The sequence below is a fragment of the Cryptotermes secundus genome, unplaced genomic scaffold (assembly GCF_002891405.2).
Source record: "Cryptotermes secundus unplaced genomic scaffold, Csec_1.0 scaffold1379, whole genome shotgun sequence".
Classification (NCBI taxonomy): Eukaryota; Metazoa; Arthropoda; class Insecta; order Blattodea; family Kalotermitidae; genus Cryptotermes; species Cryptotermes secundus.
This window is the reverse complement of record NW_019718634.1, coordinates 1106956-1134595: the sequence shown is the minus strand read 5'-3', so window position 1 is coordinate 1134595 and position 27640 is coordinate 1106956. Positions and strand designations below refer to the sequence as shown.

Sequence of the window (27640 nt, the reverse complement as noted above, 5' to 3'; positions counted from 1 at the left end):
ATGGCTAGTCAGGATTAAACTACATAATTCTTGTCCAGGAGATGGTGGGTTCTGGTCATAGCCAAGACACCAACACTCTTGACACAGGTATTTGCATAATTTCCTTGTTGTCTCCTGCAAACAAGAGCATAGTATCTTTATGTAGGATATGACTGGATTGTTGTCTTCTTTATTGCAGAGTCACAGTATTGTTTTTCTGTCTTAGGATGAAAATATAATTGTAAGAAAAAATTACTTTCATCATGGCTGATTTTTGTCTTCTCTTCTGCAGGATCCCTTTTCTCACAATTCTATTTCTGTTTTCTCACAAGAAAGAAGCATTATTGTGGCAATGAAACGGATTGTATTACTGCTCAAGTGGTCACTCAGATCAATTAAGTGTCCTCACTGGAGGACAATGGAATTGTGAGCCAGATACACACCAATAGGAGTTGTCAACAGAAGCTTTGAGATCAAAAATTGTCCTCGTAAGGGACATGTACAGGATGGTCATAGATGTGTGACCTCAGTTCAGGCCAATAGGAACAGTGAACGGGCCCTGGGGTCGACTCAGGCTCTAACAGAAATTAGTACCAGGAATCTTTTCTGGGGGGGTGGGGGTAAAAGGAGGCTGGTGTGTAAGGCTGACAACCTCACTGCCATAGGACCGTGTGGACCTCCACGGTCTGTTACAGGGATAGCTTTACTTTTTTACCTTTTTTTGCCTTATTAGATGCTAGAATTGCTAGCAGATCACAGTCTCAACACTCATGAGAATCCAAAAATATATATCAGTGTTCCTGGCAACACTGCAGTGGCATTGAAAGCCTGTTAGGAAAAAGGTAGCTAAGGTAGATATTAGAAATTTCATAGTCTCAGCAAACGTAAGGTGGGCAGCATAATACTTTCATAATTAGAAAAGCCTCAGAATTAGAATACAAATTCTACTTTTGTGATGTTCTTGTTTGTTGTCTAGCTGGTGGCAATCCTGCGAGAAGTCCGGTACTTGAAAACGATGGATAAAGCGGGAATCCCCAGTGATGCTCTGACATTGTTTGAGCGTGTTGAGATCCTTCATCAGTGGGTTAGCAATCTGAACCTTGCCATCGAGTGGTAAGCTGATATGATCTAGCATCTTGCACTTACTTCAGCAGAACACAATTTTACACACCTCAGATTCATTTTAGATGATGTTTCACTGATCTAAAATCAATAATATCAGTGTCAGATTCCTTCAACATATTTTTTTTTTATATTCTTCCCCTGTGGTAAACATGTTTAAATCAAGATAACAGTGTTTTTTTAATAAGGGCGGTGGCTGTTGTGTTGTTATTCAGAGTGAATATACAGAAGGACCGCCTGTATGGTCTAGTGGTCAGTGTTCCTGGCTACAGATCCATAGGTGCCTGGTTCGATTCCCAGCACTACCAGATTTTCTGAGAAGTAGTGGGTCTGGAATGGGGTCCACTAGCCTCGTGAGCATAATTGAGGAGCTATTTCAAGGAAATTAATGGCCGCACGACACCCTCTATCTGCAAAAGTTGGCACTAACTTCGCTGAGAAGCAGCGGTAGCTCGGTCAGTATAGTCCGCTTGCAGACTACAGGCTACAGAGAATATACAGAAGAAACTCATGTCTCTTCTTTTGGAGTGCATGCTTATAAAATATCTTGGTGTATTTACCGTTTTCTTTCTCATATAGGTACAACAGTATTCGTCAAAACAGTCTTCCTGTTGCGTATGCACTTATTGAACATGAAATTGAAGAAATTGACAGTCTCATCAGTGAAGTTCTTGAGAAGCTCAACTGGAATTCGGAAAGTGAGTCATTGCATCTGCTTCATTTAACAATAGCATTTGAATGTGAAATTGAACAACTTCTCAGAGTTACAGATTTGCACATGTTCTCTCAATTCAACTGAAAGTCTTTGCTTGTAGTGTTTATGTGTTCAGGTCTTACTCTTTGGTTCATTTTTGGTGAATATTGCGGCAGTAAGGTGCAAAAATGAAGCTGTAAGTTCTTTCATGTCCGTCCACATGTAATAAATCGACCACGGAATTCCTTTTTCCTGAAATTTCATACTGGAGAATTTTAATAAAATTCGTCTGCAGCCCACATACTAGTTTTGATGAAAGCTGGATAATAATGGACATGTTACATGAAGACCTATGTGCACCTCTGTACATATCTTCAGTGTTAACTCACTCGTAACATGCTAAATATTTGTTGGATACAAAATTATTTAATTAGAAATTGTATAAAAAATTAAGTACATTTTATTATCAGTACACTTTTGCGTAAGGCTTATGATTACGTAGGTAATTGTACAGATGGGAGTAAATATTCCAGAGTTGTTACATTAATGCTAACGTTATGCATCTGTTTCGTAATTTGTTTAACATTCATTTCATATCTTTCCCTTATAATCCTTACACTTCTTTATTTGCCCGTGTTTCTCGTCCATATGTTAAAGCAGGCAAATAACAGTAGAACACAACCTATAGCTTTTCTGAAATTTTCGGATTTCAGATGATACTTTAGCACAGTAGTAAAAATATCATGGTTTTCTTTGAAATCTCCTCATGGACTTTTTCTTTCCAGACGATGAAGTGCTAGTAGTTAGAGTGAAGAAGGGGTTACAGCTGCTTTCAAAGTGTTATTACATTTTATTTCTTGCATGTCTGTTTTCATGGCCACTATTTTATCTCATGTAATTTTTACATCTGACTTTTTTATATGTGTACGGATTATTTAAAAAAATACAAATATTTTCTTTCATAATCCAAAATATGATGATTAATTGTCATATTGGTAGTTTTTAAATTATACACAATACTCATTCTGTTCATCTGTTTTGCTGCAGACGTGTGGTCATATGTGCAGCAGATACGAACACTAGTAGAAGACCTCCAGAGTAGAGTACTGAAGGCTCAACTAAATGTGGACACAATTCATAAGTTGATTAACACATGGAGTCTTATGCCCCTTTTTGAACGCAAGAACGGCAAGAAGAAAAACTTGATTTTTTTGGATGACCATGATGAACGTGTTTTCAAAAGGTGGGTTTTTTTTATACAAGGGAAATTATCTTCTTTTCTTGATGAATTGTGTATGCAGGTATATCCCAATTTAAATGGTACTAATGTTTCTGTAAAACATTGCACAACAGAAAAATGAGTAGACCAAAGATTCTTTCATAGACTCAACATTAATCCATTGACAAGAATGAATGCATGGGCGCTGTGAGATTTATCATATCAAAGTGTATTAAGTCAGTATGAACAATTGCTAACAGTCAAAAACTGAAACTCGAATCCATAATCTTATTATGTTGTTTATTAATTTTTTTTCCAATGAATTTACCGTGTTTGTGTAATACAAATCCTGACAGAAATAAGAGTAAATATTGATGCTTCCTATTGAACAGGAGAAGATGTTTTTCTACTCAAGAGGTCTGTGATACCTGAGACAACCTGTTTGCAGGAGAAATTTACCACAGGTTCACTGTCACTTAAATCACACATGAAGTCTTCTCATTGCACTCTCATTCCTTGCTTGTCATTTCTTCTCAGTCAATTTAGACTCCCATCTCCAGAATTTGACCCATTTCTTGACAACTCCTCCCTTGGAACTTCTCATTATATAGCCTTGGGGCAGACCCCGCAGAAAACACCATCTTCTATTGTCCCATATTGTTTTAGGCATATTTGCTGATCCGTTGCCTAGCAATAGACGTCCTATTGTTGCACATGTTGGCTTCCCGCTGGAATGTGTTTACCAAGCTGTTGCCTAGCAGTGGGTCTATATATCACAGTATTATTTTCTTTGTAGTTTTATTAGCTGTAAATCTTTTTAAACGTCTTAAAAAATGATGACAAGAATAATAATGTAAACCCTTGAATGATTATGCTAAGGAATTAATAAGGTATTCCCCTGAAAATGATCTTAATAGTACTTGAAGCTTGATTGGTTTCTGAAATAAGTATATTACATTGGAAACTGTACTCTGGTAGTTGCATTCTAAATGTACGTAGTATGATTTGCAGTATTACGATGGTGTGCAGACTGACATAAAAATATTGTTCCTTGCAGGTATACAGCAATGAGAGATGTAGGAACATTGATTCATCAGCTTATGGATGAGAATTATAGATTATTCTTCAACATTAAGCCACTGCAACCAGAAGTGGTAGAGGAAGAAATCAGTGCTAAGGGAAGATTTGAAGACAAGGAAGGGGAGGATGAGGAATATGAAGATGAGATAGGAGGAGATGATGAATTTGAAAAAGTACTTGAGAAAGGACTATTTGGAGAAGCTGAACCAGATGAAGAGACAAACAGAGAAGGAAAGCCACTGATAATGAAGACTGTAGAACATGCGGGTGCTGAAGGGGAGCAGACCTCGAAACTGTGGCGCGGAACTCACAGTGCCACTGCCGCAGTTTCTGTTCTTTCGGCATTTCAACCATCCGCAAAGCCGCCAAGCCCAGAAATCATTCAATACGAATCTCAGGATGACTCTAAGCCTGACCATGAACCAGTGCCAGAACTTGCCCTGTTTCTTCAGTCATTAAGACAAAATGAAAAAGTTGAGTTCAATGACGAAATTCATTCAGAGGTATGTACAGTGTGGCCTAAAAATTGTGAATTAGACCTCCGTACTATATTTTAATTGACACATATTTTGCATAGTCTCATTTTGGTTGAACAAGCATAGAGCTCTGCCTCTGTCATTAATTGAAAATATCATGTTGAAGCCATTAGAAGGGGATAGTATATATACTTATCTGGTAATAAAATCATTTTTATATATGTGACATTTAGGTTCTGATGACTGTGATTATGAAGATAACTGTTACATAGGATATGACACCATGAGGTCTGGTAAATTGTTGCCTGCTATCTTCAGGGTAGAAAAGTAAAAAGCGAATGATACCTCTTTTGCCTACACTTTCTTTTCTTTTGTATACTGGAAGGAGAAAAAACTGATATTGAAAAGAATTGGTAGGAGCGCCCAGCTTGATTGATTAAGTTCTTCTTAGTGGGTCCACTGATTATAGTCTTATGATAAAATGTGTCAGTTAATCAGAAAAGTTCAGGATCCATTGGTGTACATAATGCACAGTGTCAAAGAAGATACTCATCTAAAAATGTTCAAAATGTCTTAGACTCAAGTTTAATTTTAATAAAATGAACTAAACCCATACCAACATATTGGAGGAAAATGCTGTCCCATCTTCAGAGTATAAAGGCGCGTCCACATTACTCATGCTCGTGAGACTCGCTCTTCTCGCAAGTAACGTGGACGATATGACAAGTCACGAGACAAGCAAATTTTTAATTTTTAATTTAAAAACTATAGCCAGTAATTAAAATATGACTATAGCCTACACACACTATGAGTAAATATATGGATCCTCATGCTCCAAAGCCTGGAGAGCAACTGAAGTAGTGTGGACGAGGATTTACGGGCACAAGTGAAAGGCAGACGAGTCTCCCGACGAGCACGAGCATGAGTAATGTGGACGCGCCTTAAGTGTGTTTGATAAGGTTGCAGTTAGGTCATATAGGCAGGTTCAATGGATGGTGATCACTTAGGTCCACAGGAGTGGGAAAGGAGACAGAATCTAATCTGGAACAATTGAAGTAGTTAACAGGAGATGTGAGGAAAATAGCCTTCATCAGGTCCCAAGTTTTGGTACAGGAGGGACACAGAATTGTGACAAAGAAAGATTGTCACTCCGATCCGCCTAAGAGGGATAGAAGACAGTGTGGGCCAGACCAATATTAACAATAAACAGGAATTATCTGCATAAATTAACCAGTCCTCATCCTATGAACTTCATCCCTGAAGATAGTGGCAGTGACAAAGTCAATATAAAGTCCGTCGAGTGTAACAGTGTTTTTAGGTCACTTCTTTATCACATTTGCCTTACATGTTTCGGTTTAATAAAACCATCATCAGAGGCACATGTTACAAACACATGAAAACACTGGCGTTGTTTAAATGTACACAGTATATATGCTGCGTGGACGCTGCTACAAATGTCGATGTGTAAAAGCACAACACTTGCTAGGAATATTGAATGCACGTTCAACTCTCGCATTCCATCCGAAATTGCCCTCAAATTAAACCGTCAATGTTAAAATATTTAAAAGTTTAAAACATTTGAAGTAAAATGTTAGGCTCCTCCTTGTTAATTCATCCCGATGATGGGAGATGTCAGCTTGAGGTTGTATAGGCTTATGGTCAGATGTTTCCTATGCGTTGTGTGTTGTGTACTGCAGTACACAACTGCACAACTGCAGTACTGCAGTGATAAAGAAGTGACCTAAAAACATTGTTACACTCGACGGACTTTCTATTGACTTTGTGATTGATAGTGTAACGGACCAAAAATGAAGCAATTCAAAATAGTGGCAGTGAACTAAATTAAACTAAAACTTTGGTGTGTGCACCTACGAAACTACATGTTAAGATTCAGAAAATCACATTCTGAACAATCACTTCCAAGGAAACCTCAAAACTAATATTAAATCATAGTGTTATTACAACTTCTTCTGTCATATGTCTTTGTTTTTCAATTCATTTTCTTGCAGTATCCTGATTTGGAACCTGAAATGCGAATTAAATGGGAAAAATATGAGGAGTATGTAGATAATATCGTTTCTGAAGGGCTCTTCAATGCAATTGCATGCAGGTCAGTAAATGCCAAGGCATGGTCAAGTCTTATAATGTGATGGTTAACATTGAATTACGTGATAGCATGATCACATGGCTATGAAATGTCTCATTCACACCTAGTTCTCTCTATAATCTCTTACAAATATTGTGTTTCTGTGCCTTATCCATTGTTTTGTTTTTATTTAAAACACACAACGTTTCAGAGATTGGATTCTGTCTCAGTCTTTAGGTGGAACCTACTCTGTTGGGCCCAATGGATAGAGCTAGTCCCTATCTCTGGACAACACAAGATAGGATATATAAACCAAGTTATTTGTGCTGGTGTTCAGAGATAGGGACTAGCTCTATCCATTGGGCCCAACAGAGTAGGTTCCACTTGAAGGCAGAAACAGAATCCTGTCTCCGAAATGTTGCATGCTTTAAATAAAAAGAGGATGGCGAATAATGTCCAGAAATTAGTATACCAACATCACAAACTTTTAGATCTTATTAACTGTAATCTCTTATTTCTTATTCTAAACTATGTATTTAACTTTGATGAGATTTGAGGTTCTGTCAGTGTCTTCTGTGATATGACATGTGTAGTCTGGTAGAAAGGTACCAGTATGCTGGGGGAACCTGTAACCTTCACCTTCAGGGTTCAGTCTTGTCCTCACGTCCAGCTGTCTCTTCTACCCCCAAGACAGAGGCAGTTCATTCCTCTGAAATGGGAAAGATGTACCATACTACAGGGTGTTACATTTCAGAAGACAGTGAACTTCTTATTTCACTCTTCTTTGATGTTTTTCTACATTATTTGCATGAAGCGATTAACAAATGCATAGTGCATAGATTATATACATCTATGTATTTTATTACCTGAATTAATAAATTCTATGTTTATTCCTTATCCTTCCATCCTAGACACTCCAGTCATAAGAAATAATAATATATTATGGTGTTCCTTTATTTGACGTTTTCCCTCATTTAGTGTTCAGTTTCAGTGATTCCAGGGGTACGCGGTACCGTAAATGGTTGAGGCACTATGCTGCAAGCCAGAAGGCCCCAAGTTTGAGCCCCAAGGAGGTGGATATTTTCAATTGATCTAATCCTTCCAGCCACACTAGCCCTGGGGTCCAGTCAGCCTCTAACAGAAATGAGTACCACGTATCTTCCTGGGGGGTAAGGAGTGGCTGGTGCATAAGGCTGACAACCTCACCACCATCTGTGAGCCTTGACGTCTCACAACCCTATGGACCTTCAGCACAGCTTTACCTTTACCTCCAGTGATTTCAAGTTGATAATCTCACTGTTAAAATTTCTCCATTTTAAGATTTTCATTAGCTTATTCTTTAAATCCACTACTTCCAAAAGAAACCTTAAATGTGGATTTCACTGTATACTAAATTAAAGCATCATTAGTTTCACAGGAATTACTTACGTCTTACTTAACAAATTAAATCTTTTTTGTCATGTGTACAGCCTGTCTTTGCTCATGGATGAAATGGAAACTGGGCGTGCAAGCTTTCCTTTGTTCCAAGTGGCTCTCCAGCTGCAAGAACCAGATATTGTGTTTTTGCCATCTCTGAAGGCTGATGATTTAAACGGCTTCTATCACCTGATAGAAAGCCTTCTTAGTGACATCATTCGTATGTCAGTTCTAATTAAGCGAGTTGCTAAATGTCTCTCAGAGGCAAACTACAAGGTAAGTGTGATGGTTTTGTCCAGCGTTTCTGAATCTTTTCAAGTTGGCATTTCCCTTGGTCTCAGAATGAGACTGCATATGCTCCTTTTCAGTGACAGTTTAATTTGTATCTTGAACTACCTGTTGTCATGCATAATAAACACTACAAGACAGCCAAAGAGATTTTGTTCGTATTTGACAAACTTTATTTGTTCCATGCACAGAGAAAGTTGTACAAAATAAAAGTCATCAAGAATATTTTTAATATCTCATGTACCCCTTGTAAGACTTCATGTATACCCTTTGGGGTTTCATGCACCTTCAATTGAGAACCACTGTTTTAGTCAAATTTTAGTATAGTGTGTCCGTTTATGTGAGATATACTGCAGGAAATTCTATGTAGATGTTAGGATAATGTCTGGTAGTGAAGTTTTAATGGATTCAAATAACAGAATCTTAATCAATTTGAAAATTTTCCCATTTCAGACAGATATCCACTTAACACATATGCTTAAATTCATACTTTACTGTTACTGACCAATTTCCATCCTCTCATGTTTCTTTCACTTTGCTTTCCCTTCATTACGGTGCATTTGCAACAGGCATTGAGAAGACATGCATATTAGCTTTGCTATGTCTTCTGACCATCTGTTTAATGTAACAATTGTAAACCACTGAGAACAGATTTTTATAAAATATTATACTGAGAAATTTCACTCACATTTCTCAACACACTCCAATTTTTTACAACTGAACAACAATAACAGACAATATATGATGTGACATGGTAGCAGTGGCATAGTTGGTTGAGCCAGAAGGTCAAGGGCTTGATTCCCAGTGGCATCATTGGATTTTTCAAGTGACCTAATCCTTCCAGCCACACTATGGCTCTGCAGTCGACTCAGCCTCTAACACAAGTGAATACCAGAAATTTTCCTGGGGTCCTGGAGATGAAAGATGACCAGTGTGAGTCTGAGAACACCACACACAACTGTTAGTCAGTTGTTTGGCAAATGTGGGAGCTTGGACATCTCACAACCCTATGGGCCTTCACAGCCTGTCACAGATATATCTTTACCTCTTTTTTCTTTTACCTTTTACATGACAGTACATTCGCTTGTATGAGCCCATAACTCACTAAATCTTTATTGAAGTGAAAAATGTTGTGAAGGAAAGGTGTAGTCTATATGTAAGTCTCACAATTTTTTAAGATAAGTAAATAAAATATATTTTTATACTGTATCTTCTCTTAACTTGAGGACCAATTTTATATTGAAAGTCCTTGCTTGTCTGCCCTACTTATTCTGCGTTATTTGCAATTGCTGAATCTTTGAGTTCTGCCAGTGCAGTGTTAATTATTTTATACCCATATAAATGTATGAAGCAGTGAGTGTGAAATGGTCTGTGACTTACAGAGGGACGCAGAGAATAACAGTGATCTCAAGGAGATGAGGACCGAGACTCTGAATCGTGTGCGCCAGACGATGGCTTCAGTAAGTTATTTTAAAGCTCTTGAGTCATGTATACCTCATAATATCACCATCTTAAAGATATCTTGATTTTTATTTGTAATAAATGTATGACAAGACCAGTGAACTATGTAAAATCGTTATGAGAACGGAAAATTTATGTGATCTGATTTGAGTACACCTCCCTACTCTTGTTTATCTTTGTGCAAACTGGAATAACTCCATAACCAGCAGAGTGTTGAGTCAGATATGAAGGCTGAAATGTAAAGACCAAGGATGTGATAAGGTGCTACCTGGTCAGACTATTGCACCCATCAAGTGGTGATAGAGGGGCATGGAGCACTGGTGGAACGATGATTAGGAGGGGGAAACAAAAAAAAGTTGGAGAAAAATGTGCTTCTGTGCCACTTTGTCCACTCTGAATCTCACATGACATCACCTGGGATGGAACCTAAGACTCCCCAGTGAGAATGATGTGTATAACCACCTGAGATATGGCATGGCTTCAAAGCAGAATATCTGTAGAAGATCTTAATATGTTTTGTAGGCTGTGGAATACAGCAAAGGCTTTGAGCACTATGCTTACCTGTGGTTGGAAGATCGTGAAGTCTTCTTGCAGCAGTTCTTAATATATGGTCACCAGCTGACTTCTGAGGAGGTGGACATCATGACAGCTGCTGCAACTAATGAGGACTTGCCAGGACTCACTGAGTCTCCACCTACCATAAAACAATTCAAAGATCAGGTAATAACACTAGCAGCTTTCTATGGTCATCTAAGACATTTGGTCTCTATTTTTCTCTTTTATTTGGCTTTTGCTTATGTCTTTTCACTTCCAGCTCTCATAAATCTTTCTCTACATTTTCACCCTTCTCTAACTGACTTCCTGATTTTCATCTACGTTTGGGCTTACTTTCAAATATTTTCTTAACTTCCTTTTTTTTGATCCCTTGTAGTTACATTCTCCAAACCACTCCAACTTTTTCCTTTCGATCTCCATTTCTAGGACAGGGGTTTTATATAATTCCCTGTTCACATTTAGCTCTAACATTTCAAACCCCTGCCCAATTGTTTCTCCCTAATTGAAATGGACATGTCTTAAGCAGAAAATTGTAACTCATTTTTCTTACAGCCTTTCCGTAGTCATTTGTATATTCATAAATTATCCATCTGGCAGCCATCTTAGGTTTCGTAACATTTTTTTTACATGGGTTTGTTAGCCTAATGCCCAACTGCAGCCTACAGGACCAGGGTTTAACTTGTATTTTTCTAGCTTGGGTGACCCTACTAGACACTTATGTTGTCACAACCACAGCTCTCCAGATGATCAGGTGTTGCATCTTCTCATCACATTAGCCCAGACAGAGGCCAAATAAGTTTACAAAATATTAATTTGTGGCTATATTGAAAAGTGAACCATATTGCAGCATAGTTAAGATTATGCTCTTCTGGAATGTGACACTGTATAGTCTGGTAGACAGGTATCATCATTTGGAGAAACCTGCTTCTGTCTTCAGTGTAGAAGTGTCAGTCATAAAGAATGACCTGACTTATATGTCATATTGTACTGTCACCTAATATTGGTAGGTAATCAAATCAATAAGGAAGAATAGGAAAACCATAAAGGGACCAGCTTTGAAGACACGTTTGTTGATGGTAATATAACATTGAAATTATCTTAGAGATATATTTTCTGAAAAAATGGAGTGGTTTTAGCAGGCTGAAGGTAGGTTCCAGCCATCAAACCTGTAGCCCATTGCTATACTGACTGAGCTGTGGTGTATGTTATAAACATGCCAAGTAGTCCAACAGATGCCAAAATCTGAAAGATATTATTATCTGTAAAAAACTCGGAAGGGCATAATGTCATTAATGTGAGCTTTAACACTTTACCTTTAATTTCAGATTGATCATTATGACAATCTATATGCAGAGCTTGAGAAAATGGAAGATGAAAAAATTTTTGACGCCTGGTTTAAAGTGGATGTCCGTCCATTCAAGCAAGCTCTGCTTAACACTGTCTGCAAATGGGGGAATTTGTTTAAGCAGCATCTTGTGGACCATGTCATTAACAGGTAGGAGAAATTGGTGACTCAAGTGATACAGTTCATAAAACAGTTTGTTTTAAGTTTTGCTCTGAGCTACTATGTCCTTTGGAGATGTGGCAAAATTCAGATATTTTGGGACTACAGCACCGAATCAGAATTTGATTCATGAGGAGATTAAGAGCATTCCGACTGCGGCGGCCCGGGTTTGATCTCTGGTCTGGTCAAGTGGGATTTGTGTGGACAAAGTGGTGCTGAGGTGGGTTTTCTCCGAGTACTTCAGGTTCCCTTGCCAATCTTCATTCCACCAAATTCTCCATCATCATAATCACCTGGGGCAGGCTACAGTAGGCCAATCAGTGCCTGCCATGCCGAGTGGACCCAGTTGGACTCCACCCCCCACTAAAGAAATTAAAAAAAAAATAAGAGCAGGTTAAATTCAGGTAGTGGTTGCTACCTTTCAGTTTAGGAACTTTTGTCTCCTCATCACCTGTCTTAAAACATAAGAATTAAAATATACAAAACTATAATTTTGCCTGTAGCTTTGTGAACCGTGACTGTTGTTGATCTTATAATATTTCATTTATATTTCTGAAACAGTCTCCAAGAACTGGAAGATTTTATTGTAGAAGCAGACAAGGGTTTGTTGACACCAGTGCGAGAAGGTGACTATGAAGGCTTACTCCAAGTCATGGGGTTTTTGTATCACGTACGTGAGCGTCAAGTCACTACCGACGAAATGTTTGAGCCTATCAGAGAGACAATGGACATGTTAAAGGCATATGATGTTGAATTCTCCGAGGAAACTTGTTTGAAGTTACAGGTAATTTTGTTTTAAATTGTGTCTAAAATATATTTGAGATTTTGGCACCATCAGATAATTATGTCATCACTAGAAGTTCACTAGATTTTATTTTCATCATACATTGGGCACTTAAATTGCCATATCAGAGATCTTGCTGAACATGTGGGACTTTTCCTCCATAACATTGCCTACACAAGGCTATGATGTACCTCAAACTGTTTTAGACAGACATTATTAGTATATTTTAAATACAATAGTACAGTGAATAAACAACATTTAAATGTCTGTAATTTTATTGTGATATGTATACATTTCAGGATCAGTGTGGCACCTTCAGTGACAGTACAGTTTCTTATATCCCTATCCTTAAGAAAACAGTCGCAACCTAATTAAGGTGATATCCTGGTATTTGCCTAGAGGAAATGAAACCATGATAAACCTCAGAGAGGATAGCTTGTATTTTTGACCAGATTTCAACATAGCACCTACAGAATACAAGTCTTGGACATCACCACTTGGCGAAACATGCTTGATGCCCATCCTGTGCCTTTAGAATCCATTTTAATATTATCCTCTCACCTATGCCTAGATTTTCAAAATTATCTCATCCCTTCAGGTTTTCCTACCTAGATTTTGTGTTCATTTATCTTCTCCTCCCTGCATTTATATGCCTTTTCACTTTCTTTGAGTTGATCATCATAATAGTATTTTGATGTGGAGTACAGATTATTAAGCTCCTCACTGAGTGATTTTCTCCCTCTTAGGTCCACATATTCTTCTCAGCGTCATCTTCTCAGGCCTCCTGGATCCAAACGGTAATTTAAAGTGATCCTTCTGCATGATTAAACTGTGCCATGTGTGCTAAATGAAGGTGAATTCATCTGTTACAGGAATTACCTGAAAAGTGGTCCAACACCAAAAAAATTGCCATCACTGTCAAACAGAATGTTGCACCACTTATGGCTGCAGAAGTCACGCTCATTCGCAAGAGGATCACATACTTTGACCTTCGTCAGACTCAGTATCGTGAGAATTTCCGCAAGTCACTTCTTTTCAAGTAAGTCTCTTGTATTATTTCCCACTACCAGCTAGCACTTGTATAACATTAATCATCAAAAAGCCATTTAAATTTCATCAGGTTCTTTTTTAATAACAAACCCTGTTAACAGTAGCTAACCTCACTAAAAATGGGCTGGAGTTCAAATCCCAGTAGGGTCAAAAATTTTCTCTTCTCCACAGCTTTCAAACCAGCTCTGGGTACCACCTAGCCTCCTATCCAATGGGTACCGGGGACTCTTTCCCCAGGGTTAAAGTGGCCAGGACGTGAAGCTGAACACTCTCCTTCCACTAGTACTGAGGTCAAGAAAATGTTGATCTATACATCCACTCCCCATGCACCTTAATGGTGTAGTGCTTAATTAGTTGAGCATAGAGACAACTTTATTTTTTACAAACTTGTTTAATTTTAAGTATATTGTTTATTTTGTGCAACACAGGTTTGATTGTCCGAGTGTATACTTAGCATTGGATAGAACCAATGAAGCCATCACAGCTCTGGAAACCGAAATGGCTACCCTTGCTGAGCAAGCATCTCTGTTTGATGTAAATATTCCTGATTTCAAGCAACTCAAGATATGCCGCAAGGATGTCAAAATGCTAAAGGTTTGAATCGGATTATACATTACCTTGACAAGAAATGTAGAGAAGGGACAGATGGATATGAAATGACTGAAAATTTGCATAACCCACAAAGGAAATAATTGAATTCTATGAATTTGTTTTAATTATGTCAATGTTTTCTGTAATATTTGGGGCATATGGTAGCTTAGTTGGTTAAGACACTATGCTACAATCTGAAAGGTTGCAGGTTTGAGTCACAATGAGGTGGATTTTTTCAATTTACCTAATCCTTCCAGCCTCACTATGCATTGGGTCGACTCAGCCTCTAACAGAAATGAGTACAAGCAGTCTTCCAGGGGGTAAAAGGCGTTCATTGTGTAAGGCTGACAACCTTACAGACATCTGTGATCCAATTGTCTTGTAAATGTGGGAGCCTGGACGTCTCACAATCCTATACTCCTTCACGGCCTATTACAGGGATAGCTCTACCTTTTCATTACCTTTTCTGTAACATTTAAAAATATGCTTTTGTAAAAAAAAATGTTTAAAGTTATCCCCTCCTTTACAGTACAAACATGTTCTTGTCAAAGCCATTCTCACAAAAATGATTAATTACATGTTAACTTATTTGGAAGTAGATCATGGTAAATGCAAAAGAACTTGATCCAAAATGTTGGTGTCACAACCCAGAAGACCACAAATCTAAAAGTTTGTGATGATGGTACATTAGTACAAATCCTGTTTTTATCTAAAAACACCGTCCTGTTTATATTTCAGAACACAACGTTTTGGAGACTACATTCTGTCTCCATCTTCAAGTAAAACTTACCCAGTTGGCCCAATCGATAGAGCTAGTTCCTTCTGAAGATGGACAGAGAATCCAATCTCTGAAACGTGTTTTGAAATATAAAGAGAACTGTCTTTTTAGATAAAAACAGGTCAATGAATGATGTCCAGAAACATAATAATTGTACAGAAGATCACAGTTTGAACACTGTTATCCTTTGCAAGTCTTGCCAATTAACATAGTTTCTATGTTTGTAGACTCTGTGGGACTATGTTCATGTTGTGCAGTCATGTGTCAATGAATGGAAGAAAACACCATGGAAAAAAATTGATGTTGAAAATATGGATGTAGAATGCAAGAAATTCAGCAAGGAAATTCGAGGTGAAGAAAGTGTTTTTAAATTTTTTATTTTTTAGTTCTGAACTGACGTGAAAGATAATCATAAATGTTTTGTTCTTAATCTCATTGTATTAAAGAATTTAGGACACTAAGTGTGTCAATTGCTGTCTTGTGGAATGTGACGTTATGTAGTCTGATAGAAAAGTACTGACATTTTAAAGGAATCTGCTTGCCTCCAGCTGCAGTTTCTTTTAAAATATTAGTAACATTCTACCAGACTATATGATATTACATGCCAGAAGATACAGTAATCCTTGTATTCACTCATCCAGCACTTAATCTGCTTACAGTGTGAAGAATTTACTTGCATGTTGGACCAGACAGATTTCTTAGACAGGGGAGATCATGTCATGCAGAATATTGGATGGGTTTCAGTTCAAGCAAAATCATAGCCTTTAGTAAAATAAGTATTTTGTGGCATGTATATGTTCATGCAGGATATTATTTTTGACAGAATCATAAATTCTCAAATAAATTTTGTTGTACACATATGCTTAAAATTTTTTTATACTGTTCACATTATCAGTCTTGTTGAAGCTCTTTAATGGTTATTTCAGGTTATCTATGTTTGAAAATTATGTTGTTTTGAGATACAGCGCCTTGTACCTTTGATATCTTTGTCAACATTTATGAGATGGCAAGTTCTTCTGAAAAATTGGTAACCGTATACCAGACTACATTATATCACATCTCAGAAGACATTTACCTCCATAGTCACCACTGTCAAACTTGAAATTTCATATAACTTGCATTTGCTTGTGTACAGGTTTAGATAAAGACATGCGAGGATGGATCACCTACGTCAAACTGGAAGCTATGATTAGAAACCTCCTGACTTCTCTACGTGCTGTCACAGAATTGCAGAACCCAGCAATTCGAGAACGCCACTGGCAGCAACTCATGACTGCCACCAAGGTCAGACATTTTTTAATTTTTATTTTGAGCCATGATTCATGACTGTCTAACTTAATGGACCTGAGCCCATCATGAGAAGCAGCTAGTGTACTGATGAAAATCATGAGAAACCCCAGTGAGGATGGTTGCTGTTCTGGCCACTTCTCAAACACAAGTCAGAAGTGTTACTGTCCGTGTCAGCTTGCTTGAGAGTTTGCTTATCAGTAGGAAAACTGTGGTCTGAAGTAATTGATATTTACATTTATTTAAGTGCAAATGGTGTTACAATTCGTTTTTGGCTACTACATAATAATATATCCTTAGTGGCACATTTACTGCCAACCCCATCAAGTAACAGGTTGAAGTTCACCATGTGCCAATACCTCTGTTGAACGATGGGCTGTTGCCACTGTATGTATAATTATTTTCTACCATAGATGTCAGTCAGATGCAGAGAAACCTGGAAGAGTAGTGACCTGTAGTGACTGTTGCTGATATGTTTACTTTTTTATGTAGTAAGATTGGAACTCAATTTTTCATGGCAAAATGGCTGGTCCAACAGGTAAAATAGCAACATGGGTACATGGCACTGGATATGTTAAGATACTGTATTTAGGAAGTGCAGATTACTAGCCTTCTTTTACACTTACCTGCGTCTTTCCTTTCATTCCATGCTACAAGTGCGTAGATCGTCTTGGAGCAAAATACACAGTAAGTAACAAAGAAAAGTGACTTAGGAACTTGTCTATTTAGAACTTCAGAACTGTACATTTATGGCATGTTACCACTACAAAATACTAAGAAAGCAATGGTAATACTTCTCAAGAGATGAAACTCAAATATAGAACAGTCTGACCTACTAATTGTCAGTTTGTTCTTTCACTTTGTTCCACTTTTGTGTGGGTCATCTAAGCTTCTCTGTCTGTCTCTGTCTTTCCAGAGCTCCCTCCCCTGAATTTCCTTCCTTCTGTATAACATCTTTCCTAACCTGTTGTTACCATCATAGCCTTCCTTTATTTTCATCTTCAAACTATCTGTGGAATTCAGTCTTCGTTCATTATTAAAATGTGCCTCTACCACCTTATTCCGTTAAATTTTAATTAATCTTCCATTGTATTTCTTTTTAAGCCCTTTCTAAGGTCTTAAGGTCTAAGGTCTCCTGGCTTTTCTTTCCATAATTCTTAAAAAGTTCATTCATGCTTCACAAGAGGAAATAAGATCTGTCGGTATTCTGATCCTATTAAACGGACCAAAGTTACAATTTCTTTACAAACTTACAAATAAGTATCACAGCCCTCAAAAGATCACTGTAACTATAGCCGTTGCTCAGTAGCAGCTTTAACAGCAGATGTTTCCCTTCTTCTGGGCTCCCAAACTATCTCTGGCCTCAGCTACAGCAACTCTTGACTAACCAAATCATTCACCAACTGACTCGACACCACGCCATAGCTCAAGCGGTTAGTCGCTAGCTTCCCACCGCGGCAGCCCGGGTTCGATCCCCGGTCTGGTCAAGTGGGATTTGTGGTGGACAAAGTGGCGCTGGGGCAGGTTTTCTCCAAGTACTTTGGTTTCCCCTGCCAATCTTCATTCTACCAATTGCTCCACAATCACCCTCACCTATCATCTGGGGCTGGTACAATAGGCCAGAAGTGGCCACAGTACAAGGGACTTAGTCCCACCCCACTAGCAATAAAAAACCAACTCCACTCCACTGACTGACTCCCAGGCTGGTGGTCATCTCACACCAACCTCCTACTCTTCTCACTTCCATCAAAAGATTTGACACAGACTGCTCAGAGGACACTGCCCCAACAGCTCTCCGATTGTTGCATGGATGTCTGTTGTGGCCATTACCCAGCATCAGACGTTGTCTACAGAGCCATTACCTAGCAATGGCTGTTAAATGGCTGCTTATTTCACAGTTGTTGCCTAGCAGCAGATCTGCATGCCACAGTATTATTTGGTGAAGTGTTCAAATTATGAAACTCATCATCAAATAATGTTCTTCATCTTCCCAATACTTTGGTTATCTTAGGTCCATGTGATCATCTGAAAACTTTATTCTCAAACAAAGATTTATGCATGGTTACTTCTACTTTCAGTTCAGGGACACGCCATTGCTTTGGTGTGAACAGAAATCTTATACTCATAACGCTGTGTGGTGTATTCAGTTGGCAAGATTATGATTGTATGATATGGATTTCAAGGTTATGTTTGTAATGGATGATAAAACAACACTAGCCGATTTGCTAGCCCTGAACCTGCATGAATATGAAGAGGAAGTTAAAAATATTGTAGACCAGGGAGTGAAAGAGATGTCTATGGAGAAAGTCCTAAAGGAACTTGATGCTACATGGTCTGGCATGCAGTTCGAGAAAGAGATTCATCCTCGCACTCACTGCACAGTCATTCGGGCAAGTGAGGAGTTGATCGAGACATTGGAAGAAAACCAGGTACCCTGCAGTATGAGGAAATGAAATTATAACAGATGTATTCGATACACAATGACTCAATAATGGACTTTAAGCTGGGTTACTGATTGTTACTAATGAAACGTTCTGAAGGAGCCCTCTGGCTCCATCTTCAGATAACACTATCTGGACTGAGATATTTTATGGTGTTCCTTAGTCCCTCCAAGCGAATGTGAGGCCACAACTGCTTCTTCCCCAATCCTTTAAAGTTTGCTAAATATGATCACTGTCACATATCATTTGATGGTATGTGACCACTACCCTTGACACAGCATTGTTAAATAATCCATCATCTATCAATCTAGAAGCTAGTTGTGTCTCCATTTGCACTCTGCAATACAGTGAGATTCAGATATAAGAAATGTATTCAGTACATACTGATTAATTGATACTTTAAAGTTAGGCTAGAAACATTCAATTCCCATTGAATGTTTCTCAATTTAAGGTTTTCCATCCTTAAATTTTCAATTTCAGTGATTCAGAGTCAATAACGGCAGAGATATATTTCTTCAATTTTAGATTCCCCTTAATCTAAGGTTCAAATCCCCTTTTCTGAAAAGAAACCTTAAATAGGGGTACACTATGTTATGAATTAGATGTCCCATCTCATGAAATAGAGCCCTTGAGAAGGTGATCATTTAGCTGATCAGGATGTTCTCTGCCTTCTCTGTAACCTCAAAGTTCATTACTGTGTTAAGAAGATCATGCCACTGGCTCCTATCCTGAGCCAGGCAAAGCACTGTCACACCAAGTTTTTCTTTATAATTAAACACACCTAAGTGACAATGCACCTCACTTGCAATAAAGTGCATTATTACAAAAGCACCTCAGTTTCTTGCTTCATAATTTGCATCACAAATTCCTCAACCACTGATAATGAACAATATAGTTCTGTGAAGCTTTTTCAGTAAGTAAGGTTCCCTAGGTCATACGAATTAAATGAGAAGTCCTTACAGTGTTAAATGTATAAATGTAACTCATTAATTCCACTGACGTATCATTATTTTTTAACATAATCCCTAATGATATTGATGTTTTTGTCCAACCTTGTCATGAGTTTAAAAATTCTGTGCCAGTAGAAATTGGGTTCTTTCATTCACAGACATTCACCAATGGTGACTTCCATTTCTGCATTATTGTAGGATCAGTGACCTCAGAAATGTTGCTTCAGAAGCAGGGCAAGTGCTACTGCCAAGTACTTAGAAACAAAATGCTTGATTAACACAAATATTACATTCTATGGAACCTTACTTGTTGAACACCCCTCATAGAATATTCACTCATTTTGCTACAGTCACTGTCATATTAATACTAAAGACTGCTCTGATTGAAATAATTAATAACTCTTTAAACTCATAATGTAATATCATAATTTAATTTTAAGTGTTTTCATTTGCTACCAACTCTCAGTTATTAATCCTTTAACACATACAGGATACTACATCTATATAAATATATATCACCTGCTTTAACATTTAAAAGCTCTGAATTTTTCCCACAAAAGTCCAGGTTCAATCCAAGGGGCTGGTACAGTAGGTCCATTTGAGGCCACAGTAAAAAGGGGCTCAGCCTCACCCAACACCTAAAAATAAAATAATGTTTACACTCAAACCCCTCAATTAATGTGACATCTGAACACAGTGTAAACATTTAAAACTCCTCAGCACTCACTTGAGGCGCCACAATAACTCAGCCACTATAGCAATGGGTTATGGGCTGGAGGACTATGAAGTCCTGGATTGATTCCCAGTAGGGATGACAGAAATTTTTTCTTCCCCACAGCATCCAGACCGGCTATGAGTCTCTCCCAACCCCCTCACTAATTAGTAACAGAGGTTATTTCCCTGAGGGTAAAGCAACCAAGGTGTGATTCTAACCATTCACATATATTTACTGCTGATGGTAAAGAGTACATGGATCTATGCCTCCACTGTCCCTAACAGCTTAATGATGTTGTGCTTAATTAAGTTCACAGACAACTTAACCAGCACTGAACTGAGATTCAGATCAAAGAGTGGAAATTATCATGTTTTTTGAGATCATCAGTGAACATGATAGCACCAGGGTGCTCACAGCAATATAGTTGGCAGTCCCATTTCTACTGTGTTTTGCACAACACAAAGGTTAAATATTTTTGGATGTTCAAAATTGTGCCAAATAACAGAGTTGAAGAGAGCAGTCTTCTGGGATGTGGCGCCCTGTAGGTATTGTGTTAACCGACGTTTTGGAGGAACGTATCACCTCCATCTTCAAGGTAGAAGAAAAAAGATGAGAACACACAAGCAAAGAACTGGTATGATCAGGTGCAAATAGACTACATAATACCTACACGGCGCCACATCCCAGAAGACTTCTCTCTTCATAGTCACCGCCGTGAAAACTTCAAATCTTACAACTGAGAGTTGGTCCTGTGAAAAACAAATTGTTTATAAAACAAATATTTACAATCACTGTACAGCATACAGTGGAACCCTCATTTAACGTTCCTGCTTAAGGTTTCCCCTCAGTTAACGTTCAGTGTCAGTCATCTGAAGTCAGTAACACAATCGTGAAATCATCTTCATCTAAAATTTTCCACAGTCTAATAATATTCAAGTCAATTAGTCCCCAGAGGAAACATAAATGAGGGTTTCGCTGTATTAGTGGCATGCTAGTAGTGTACTGGATATGTGCTTTTGATTGTGCATTTACTGTATTGTCAGTGACAGTCTGGCACGAGAGGATGATGTCATATTTTGCTGCACTGCACACCAAAATTTGCAGGTATGTTTGCTTTCACATAGCTAAGATTACAGTTCTTCATTTGCATTCAATTTTTTATAATCATATTTATTTGTGTTCTTTGTGTGTGTTATGTATATTTTACATTATGTTGCCTAGACTTGTACCAATGATTAATTGGAACGTTTGTTCTGATATGTGACTCATTCTGTGTCCAATGGTTTGTGAATATACTTCTCAACATGTATCTGGAGCTGCTTGAATTTGAAATAAATGAACATGAACATGAACATGAACATGAACAGTCTTCTCAAGAAAGTTGACTCATAGTTCTCATAGACAGGTATCAGTATTTTGTAAGAACTTTGCTGCCTTCATATTTTTAACCTGGTCCCCCCAAAACGTTGTTACAACTTGTCAAGTCCACGTGACATTTTACTCCAGGAGAGTAAATCTTAATATTCATTGGTGTAAGAATCTTTAATCTCATATCACATAAGTGTTCTGAAATGCGATTTTGTGTAATGCTTTCTTCTACAGAAGAAGCCTGAAAAATCGAAGGATGCTTTTGGCTTAATTTCATTATTTTGTAAGGAAAAAGTCGCTTATGTCATCATGTTTGTGTCATGTCTGCGGCCCCTCAATAAGTTTAATTTTTGAACTAATTACTGGAGAAAATCACATGACTGTCAGTAGCTGAAAATGGTGCCAGTATGGATGCCATACTGCCAGAAAAGATGAACTGAGTGCAGCTGACAGCAGGTGAAAATAATCATGATATAACGTACTATACTCACGGAAAGATGTCCTAATTCTAATTGTCATTAGTGCTGATGTGGCATGGCATACTGGTAGGAAATATGCCCTAATTTCACTTTTCCATTGGTGAAAGTGGTGCTGATGTAAAATGTGAAAGAAAAGATGCTCTGAAGAGTAGCTGTCAGTAGCTGAAATGGTGCCAAAATGACATGATATACTGCCAGAAAAGATGCCCTAATTCTGCTTGTGAGTAGACAGAAGTTGGTATAACATGGCATACTGACAGAAAATATTCACTGGATGTAGCTGTCAGCAACTGAAAATAATACTCATTAAACTAATACAATGAAACCCCCCATTTAAGATTTCTTTTGGGGAGTAGAGAATTTGTGTGCTAAGGTGAGGAAGATCTTAAACGGAAGAAATTTAACAGAGTTTACTGACTTTAAACTGCTTAAATTGAACATTAAAAGAGCAGAGACCTTGAACCCAGGGACATTAAATGGGAGTTCAACTGTACTTATGTAAATCACGAGGTTCTGTTTTTTCCAAGAAATTTCCTATTGACAAACGATTTTATGGTAAACCTTCAGCTTCATTTTTCCCATCATCAATACCTATTGTTACTATAAGTATGATAAGGTAGACAAAATATCTCTTTATTGTAAATAATCAGCATTTTTTCACAGTTTTTGGCAATTTCCGTTTAACCTTTCACAAATACTGCACTTTTAAAAAAATTTCACAGCAGATTCAAATTTCTTTTGCATCTTCAGTTATGGATTTTGTCAGAATGCCTATGATTCTCATGTATGGATAACTCAGTCTGCCGTCTTTACACTCTAGCTTATCCTAATAAATGAACGCAAAATTGCACCTAAATTATCTAGTAATACTATATGGACATAATACTGGAATTGCTTTGAAACAAACCTATATAATATCTTTCTTTCCCTCACACATTAAGGTAAGGAACCCATTACATCTCTGGTTGAGCTCTCCATCTATTCCTTGGCCATCCAAATCTGTGTCTTCCACAAGGTTTATATTTGGTCACTAATACCATAATTCTGTTCGCCTTAGTGTTTGCTATATGTGCATACCATTTTCATGTCTTTCCTTCCATAATTTTATGTAAGTTTTTAACTACTGCTTAGGGTTTGTTGTCATTTCGTATCTCATTAGACACTCTGGATCCAGCATCTGTACCCCAGTCTGCTATACTAGATCAAGCCCAGGCATTCCCTTTGTATGTTTTAGGAATTTTATATTCACATCATTAAGGTGCTCAGTAGCATAGTTGGTTGAGGGGCTATGCTACAAGCCAGAAGGTCACGGGTTCAAGTCCCGATGAGGACACTGGATTTTTTTCAATTGACCTAATCCTTCCAGCCACACTATAGCCCTGGGATCGACTCAACCTCTAACAGACATGAGTACCAGGAATCTGCCTGTGGGTAAAGGGCGGCCGGTGCATAAGGCTGACAACCTTACCGCCATCTTTGAGCCAGTTGTCTAGATAATGTGGGACCCTCAACGTCTCACAACCCTATGGGCCTTCACGGCCTGGTACAGGGTTAGCTTTACTTTTTTTTTTTAATTAAGGTGCTAACAGAGGCAAGGTAGCTCAGTCTGTATAGTGACAGGCTAGGGGCTGAACAGCTGGGGTTTGTTTCCTGACAGAAGATAAGATTCTTTTCCCACAGTGCTGAGACCAGCTCTGAGGCCTATACAACTTCCTGTTCAATGGATAATAGAAAGGGGGTCTGTTTCCCTAGGAGTGAAACGACTAAGGCACATAACTGACCATTTCCCTCCATTTAGTGCCAAGATCAAGAATGGTGGAGCTATACACCCCCATAATGTCTTCATGCTGTGATGCTCAGTTAATTAAGCACAGAGACTTTACCTCGTAAGGTAGAGGACCAGACCATTACATCATTACACAGTATTTGGGCTTCCTAATTAAACTTCTGAGCTATGTACCATTCCTAGGGCACTTGGTTCCCATTGATATTTTGTGTAATATATCCTAATGCAGTATCAACATGGTCATCCTTTCCAGTACCCATTTACTGACGTGTGTTCTCTGTATTACAGTACCAAATCCTTCCATTGTGTCGGAGGTTTTACTGTACTTCTTTTTCTTTCATGTTGAATAGTCTCCTGGGTCATGTCACCATCACAGCAAAGTCTGGTAAAATGTTCCCATTGTTTTGGAGGAACATTCTGCCTCCATCTTCAGGGTAGTATGGAGATGGAAGCAGCAGGTTCATCTGAAACATCGGTAATTTTCTACCATACTGTGTGGTTTCAGGAACCAGAAGACAGTAATCTTCATATGCACTCTCATGTGAATCTGAGATCATATGCATTGACTCAGCTTTCACCACATGGCAAGAACCAGCCTTTTAAAATATTAAATGTCTTACTTACTTTACTTACTTACTTACTCATCAAGCTGAGCCCTTCTTGAGGAGCGGCCAATTCTGCAGCTATTAAACATCTAACATTTATAAAATTTTGCTGAATTTCTCTTACAGTGTTACAAAGGAATGTACTGTAATTGTAATTATTCCTGCTTTCTGTAGGTGGCACTTCAGAATTTGATGAGTTCCAAGTATATCGCATACTTTCTGGAAGAAGTATCAGATTGGCAAAGACAACTATCCAATGCGGATCAAGTTATTCAAGTATGGTTTGAAGTCCAGAGAACTTGGATGCATCTGGAATCCATCTTCATTGGATCTGAAGATATTCGTAAACAACTACCAGAAGACTCCAGACGATTTGATCAGATCGACAAACAATTTCGGGTAAGGAAATAACTCATATTGTCATTGCTTATTGTGTTTTATTAAGATACTGTAGTAATAAGTTTTAATAAAATTTAATAATGTTGAAATGTGCATGTATGTATATTTAAAATCCCATACTTTGGGCAAGGCAGAAGCACCAAAACTTTTGTACCATGTTCAGACAGTAGCCCAAGGGAAGTACAATTGTTGTAAATTAATTAACTTTAGGGAAATTTAATGGGTTGGATATGTAGCTGGGGTGGGAAAAAAACAGGAGATATAAGTAAAATTCTGGTGATCGTGACTAGCTTCCTGTAATGGCCCCATCTGAGTAGGAACCTTCTTTTTCTTACACCCAGTGAGAGAAACAGATCCATTTTCTGGACTGATGTGTTTTCAAAAAACTCAAAATGATGGGCCATGCACATTATTACATACAGTCATCAGAGATGTTTATTAATATACTTGTTTTATTTATATGACACCAAATATATTAAATGTGATTTGGTGCATATTCACACGCCAACACAAGGTGCTGTTGGAGGAGATGGTGGGGATACTGAATGTGGTGCAAGCTACAAACAGAGCTGGCCTCTATGAGAAGTTGGAGGTACTACAGAAGGAGCTCACAGTTTGTGAGAAGGCTCTCGCTGAGTATCTTGAGACAAAGCGATTGGCATATCCGCGCTTCTACTTCATCTCGTCAGCAGATCTACTTGATATATTGTCCAATGGCAATCAACCAGAATTAGTTGCCAGGTAATAATCTTGTCCTTCCATGTATATATATGAAGGTGAGATGAAAACTCTTAAGTTATGCAATTTTGGGTTTCCATAGTGATTTATTTTCAAACTTTAACATGTTGCATGAATGCAAGTTATGTAGTTGTTAATGACTGGGCAAGCAGTCTTCTGTTTCAGTGTGTAGCATCTGTTCTGTGAATAGTCATAATATTTTGCTGTGGATATATGATGACATTACATAATATAGGCAGTTTGTTTTTAACTATTTATGCATGTTATTCATTGGAGAAGGCTTTGAACATCATCTTCAAAGAAACATTCATTAACATGCAGGGCTGGAAAGAAACATGGGAAAAAGTAGGGGAAGTTAATAATATGAAAGCTTCCCTTCTCTTCATTCAATGATTGTACTCCCATGTAGTTTTACATCATGTGATCTCTGCAGTTGAAACAGTATCATTAAATAACCAAAGAATCTATATTGCTGGATTGTAGGACTTTGTCCATCACCTAACATTCTAAACAGAGCTGTGTGTTACAGCAGTTGGACCTCTTTCCATCCTCAGATGAAAAGACAAAGAGGCATCTACTCAGTTGTGTCTATTTGTGACATTCATTCATTCATTTATTGTAATATTCCATCGATCCATTTGAGGCTACAGAGTACACCTGACAGATATAGAACCAGTCACAAACAGATAACCTATACAATAAAATGCACAATAAATATGTAACATAGAAATTAAGAAGTAAAAAAAAATACACATGCTTTATGGAAATTAAGCATAGGTCAGATGAAACAATAAACCAAACTGATTTATCTTCCTACTTTATACATGGCAACATCTTAAATTTAAAACATGTCTTCAAGCTGGGAAGTAGGTGATTATATATCTTATGCAAAAATAAAGCACCTTATGATGCATAAAACATATGGATAAAAATATAACAGTCCTTCAGTGAATAAAAAGAATTCAGTAGAAGGTAATTTTTAAAGTATTTTTAAATTGATTCTTATCGTCTAACAGTTCTTTTATGTAAGAAGGTAAGTGACAGCTGATATCAATTGCTGAGTGCAGTTTCCAAAAACCATTCTGTTTGGAGCACTCGATAATTGGAAGAGCCTGCAAATGCGGTTGTCGTAAATGGGGCTAGAATTTGTAAACACTATGTTGATACTTCCAAAGTGCTCCTCTTTTACAAAGTAATTTATGGTACCATAAGATATAACTACTGTTCCCAACAGTGATAACGTGAGGAACAAATTCAGGGCCCTACAATTACAATAATCTTTTTTTAATATGTGATGCTCATTCCCTGGGCAGTTGTGCTTATCTGAACTGCCTGTCTAATTCTAAAGAGCCATTCCCATCCCTGGAAATATGCTATCATCACAACACTTTGTAATTAATGTATGAATTGTTTATTTCAGGCACCTCACAAAACTCTATGACTCAATTTCAAAACTGAAGTTTGAACAGTCAGGAGGGAAAAATACTAAGAATGCTATAGCAATGTGGGCCAAGGACGGGGAGTTTGTCGAATTCAGCGGCGTTTGTGACTGTTCAGGCAAGGTAAAGTGTAGCTTTTTCTTGAGTCATTACAGAAATCAGACATCACCATCATAATCAATGGACTGATTGTAAAGCTGCTCACTGAGGTCTGCTTCTAACCCTCTTAGCTGTGATGCAGTCACGGGCTCTAAATAATTGCCAGCATCATGTGTTATCTAAATCTGTTTATATAGTGGAACCATAATGATGCTACATGATGTGGCAACACAGTGCACCAGTAGAGCACT

General features: G+C 37.9%; 1 protein-coding gene across 1 annotated transcript in view; it reads left to right on the top strand.

Annotated features, from left to right (window-relative positions):
• Positions 1-27640, top strand: part of LOC111863542 (dynein beta chain, ciliary) — an 88609-nt gene that overhangs the window by 17422 nt on the left and 43547 nt on the right. The window contains exons 14-32 of the mRNA XM_033751200.1: positions 956-1092; positions 1681-1799; positions 2843-3038; positions 4072-4597; positions 6580-6680; positions 8126-8348; positions 9743-9820; positions 10344-10541; positions 11702-11871; positions 12442-12664; positions 13537-13703; positions 14143-14308; positions 15311-15434; positions 16219-16367; positions 17028-17057; positions 18554-18799; positions 24889-25113; positions 25628-25854; positions 27272-27413. Of these exons, the coding sequence (XP_033607091.1) occupies positions 956-1092; positions 1681-1799; positions 2843-3038; positions 4072-4597; positions 6580-6680; positions 8126-8348; positions 9743-9820; positions 10344-10541; positions 11702-11871; positions 12442-12664; positions 13537-13703; positions 14143-14308; positions 15311-15434; positions 16219-16367; positions 17028-17057; positions 18554-18799; positions 24889-25113; positions 25628-25854; positions 27272-27413 (3447 nt within the window). The remainder of the gene's footprint in view (positions 1-955; positions 1093-1680; positions 1800-2842; positions 3039-4071; positions 4598-6579; positions 6681-8125; positions 8349-9742; positions 9821-10343; positions 10542-11701; positions 11872-12441; positions 12665-13536; positions 13704-14142; positions 14309-15310; positions 15435-16218; positions 16368-17027; positions 17058-18553; positions 18800-24888; positions 25114-25627; positions 25855-27271; positions 27414-27640) is intronic.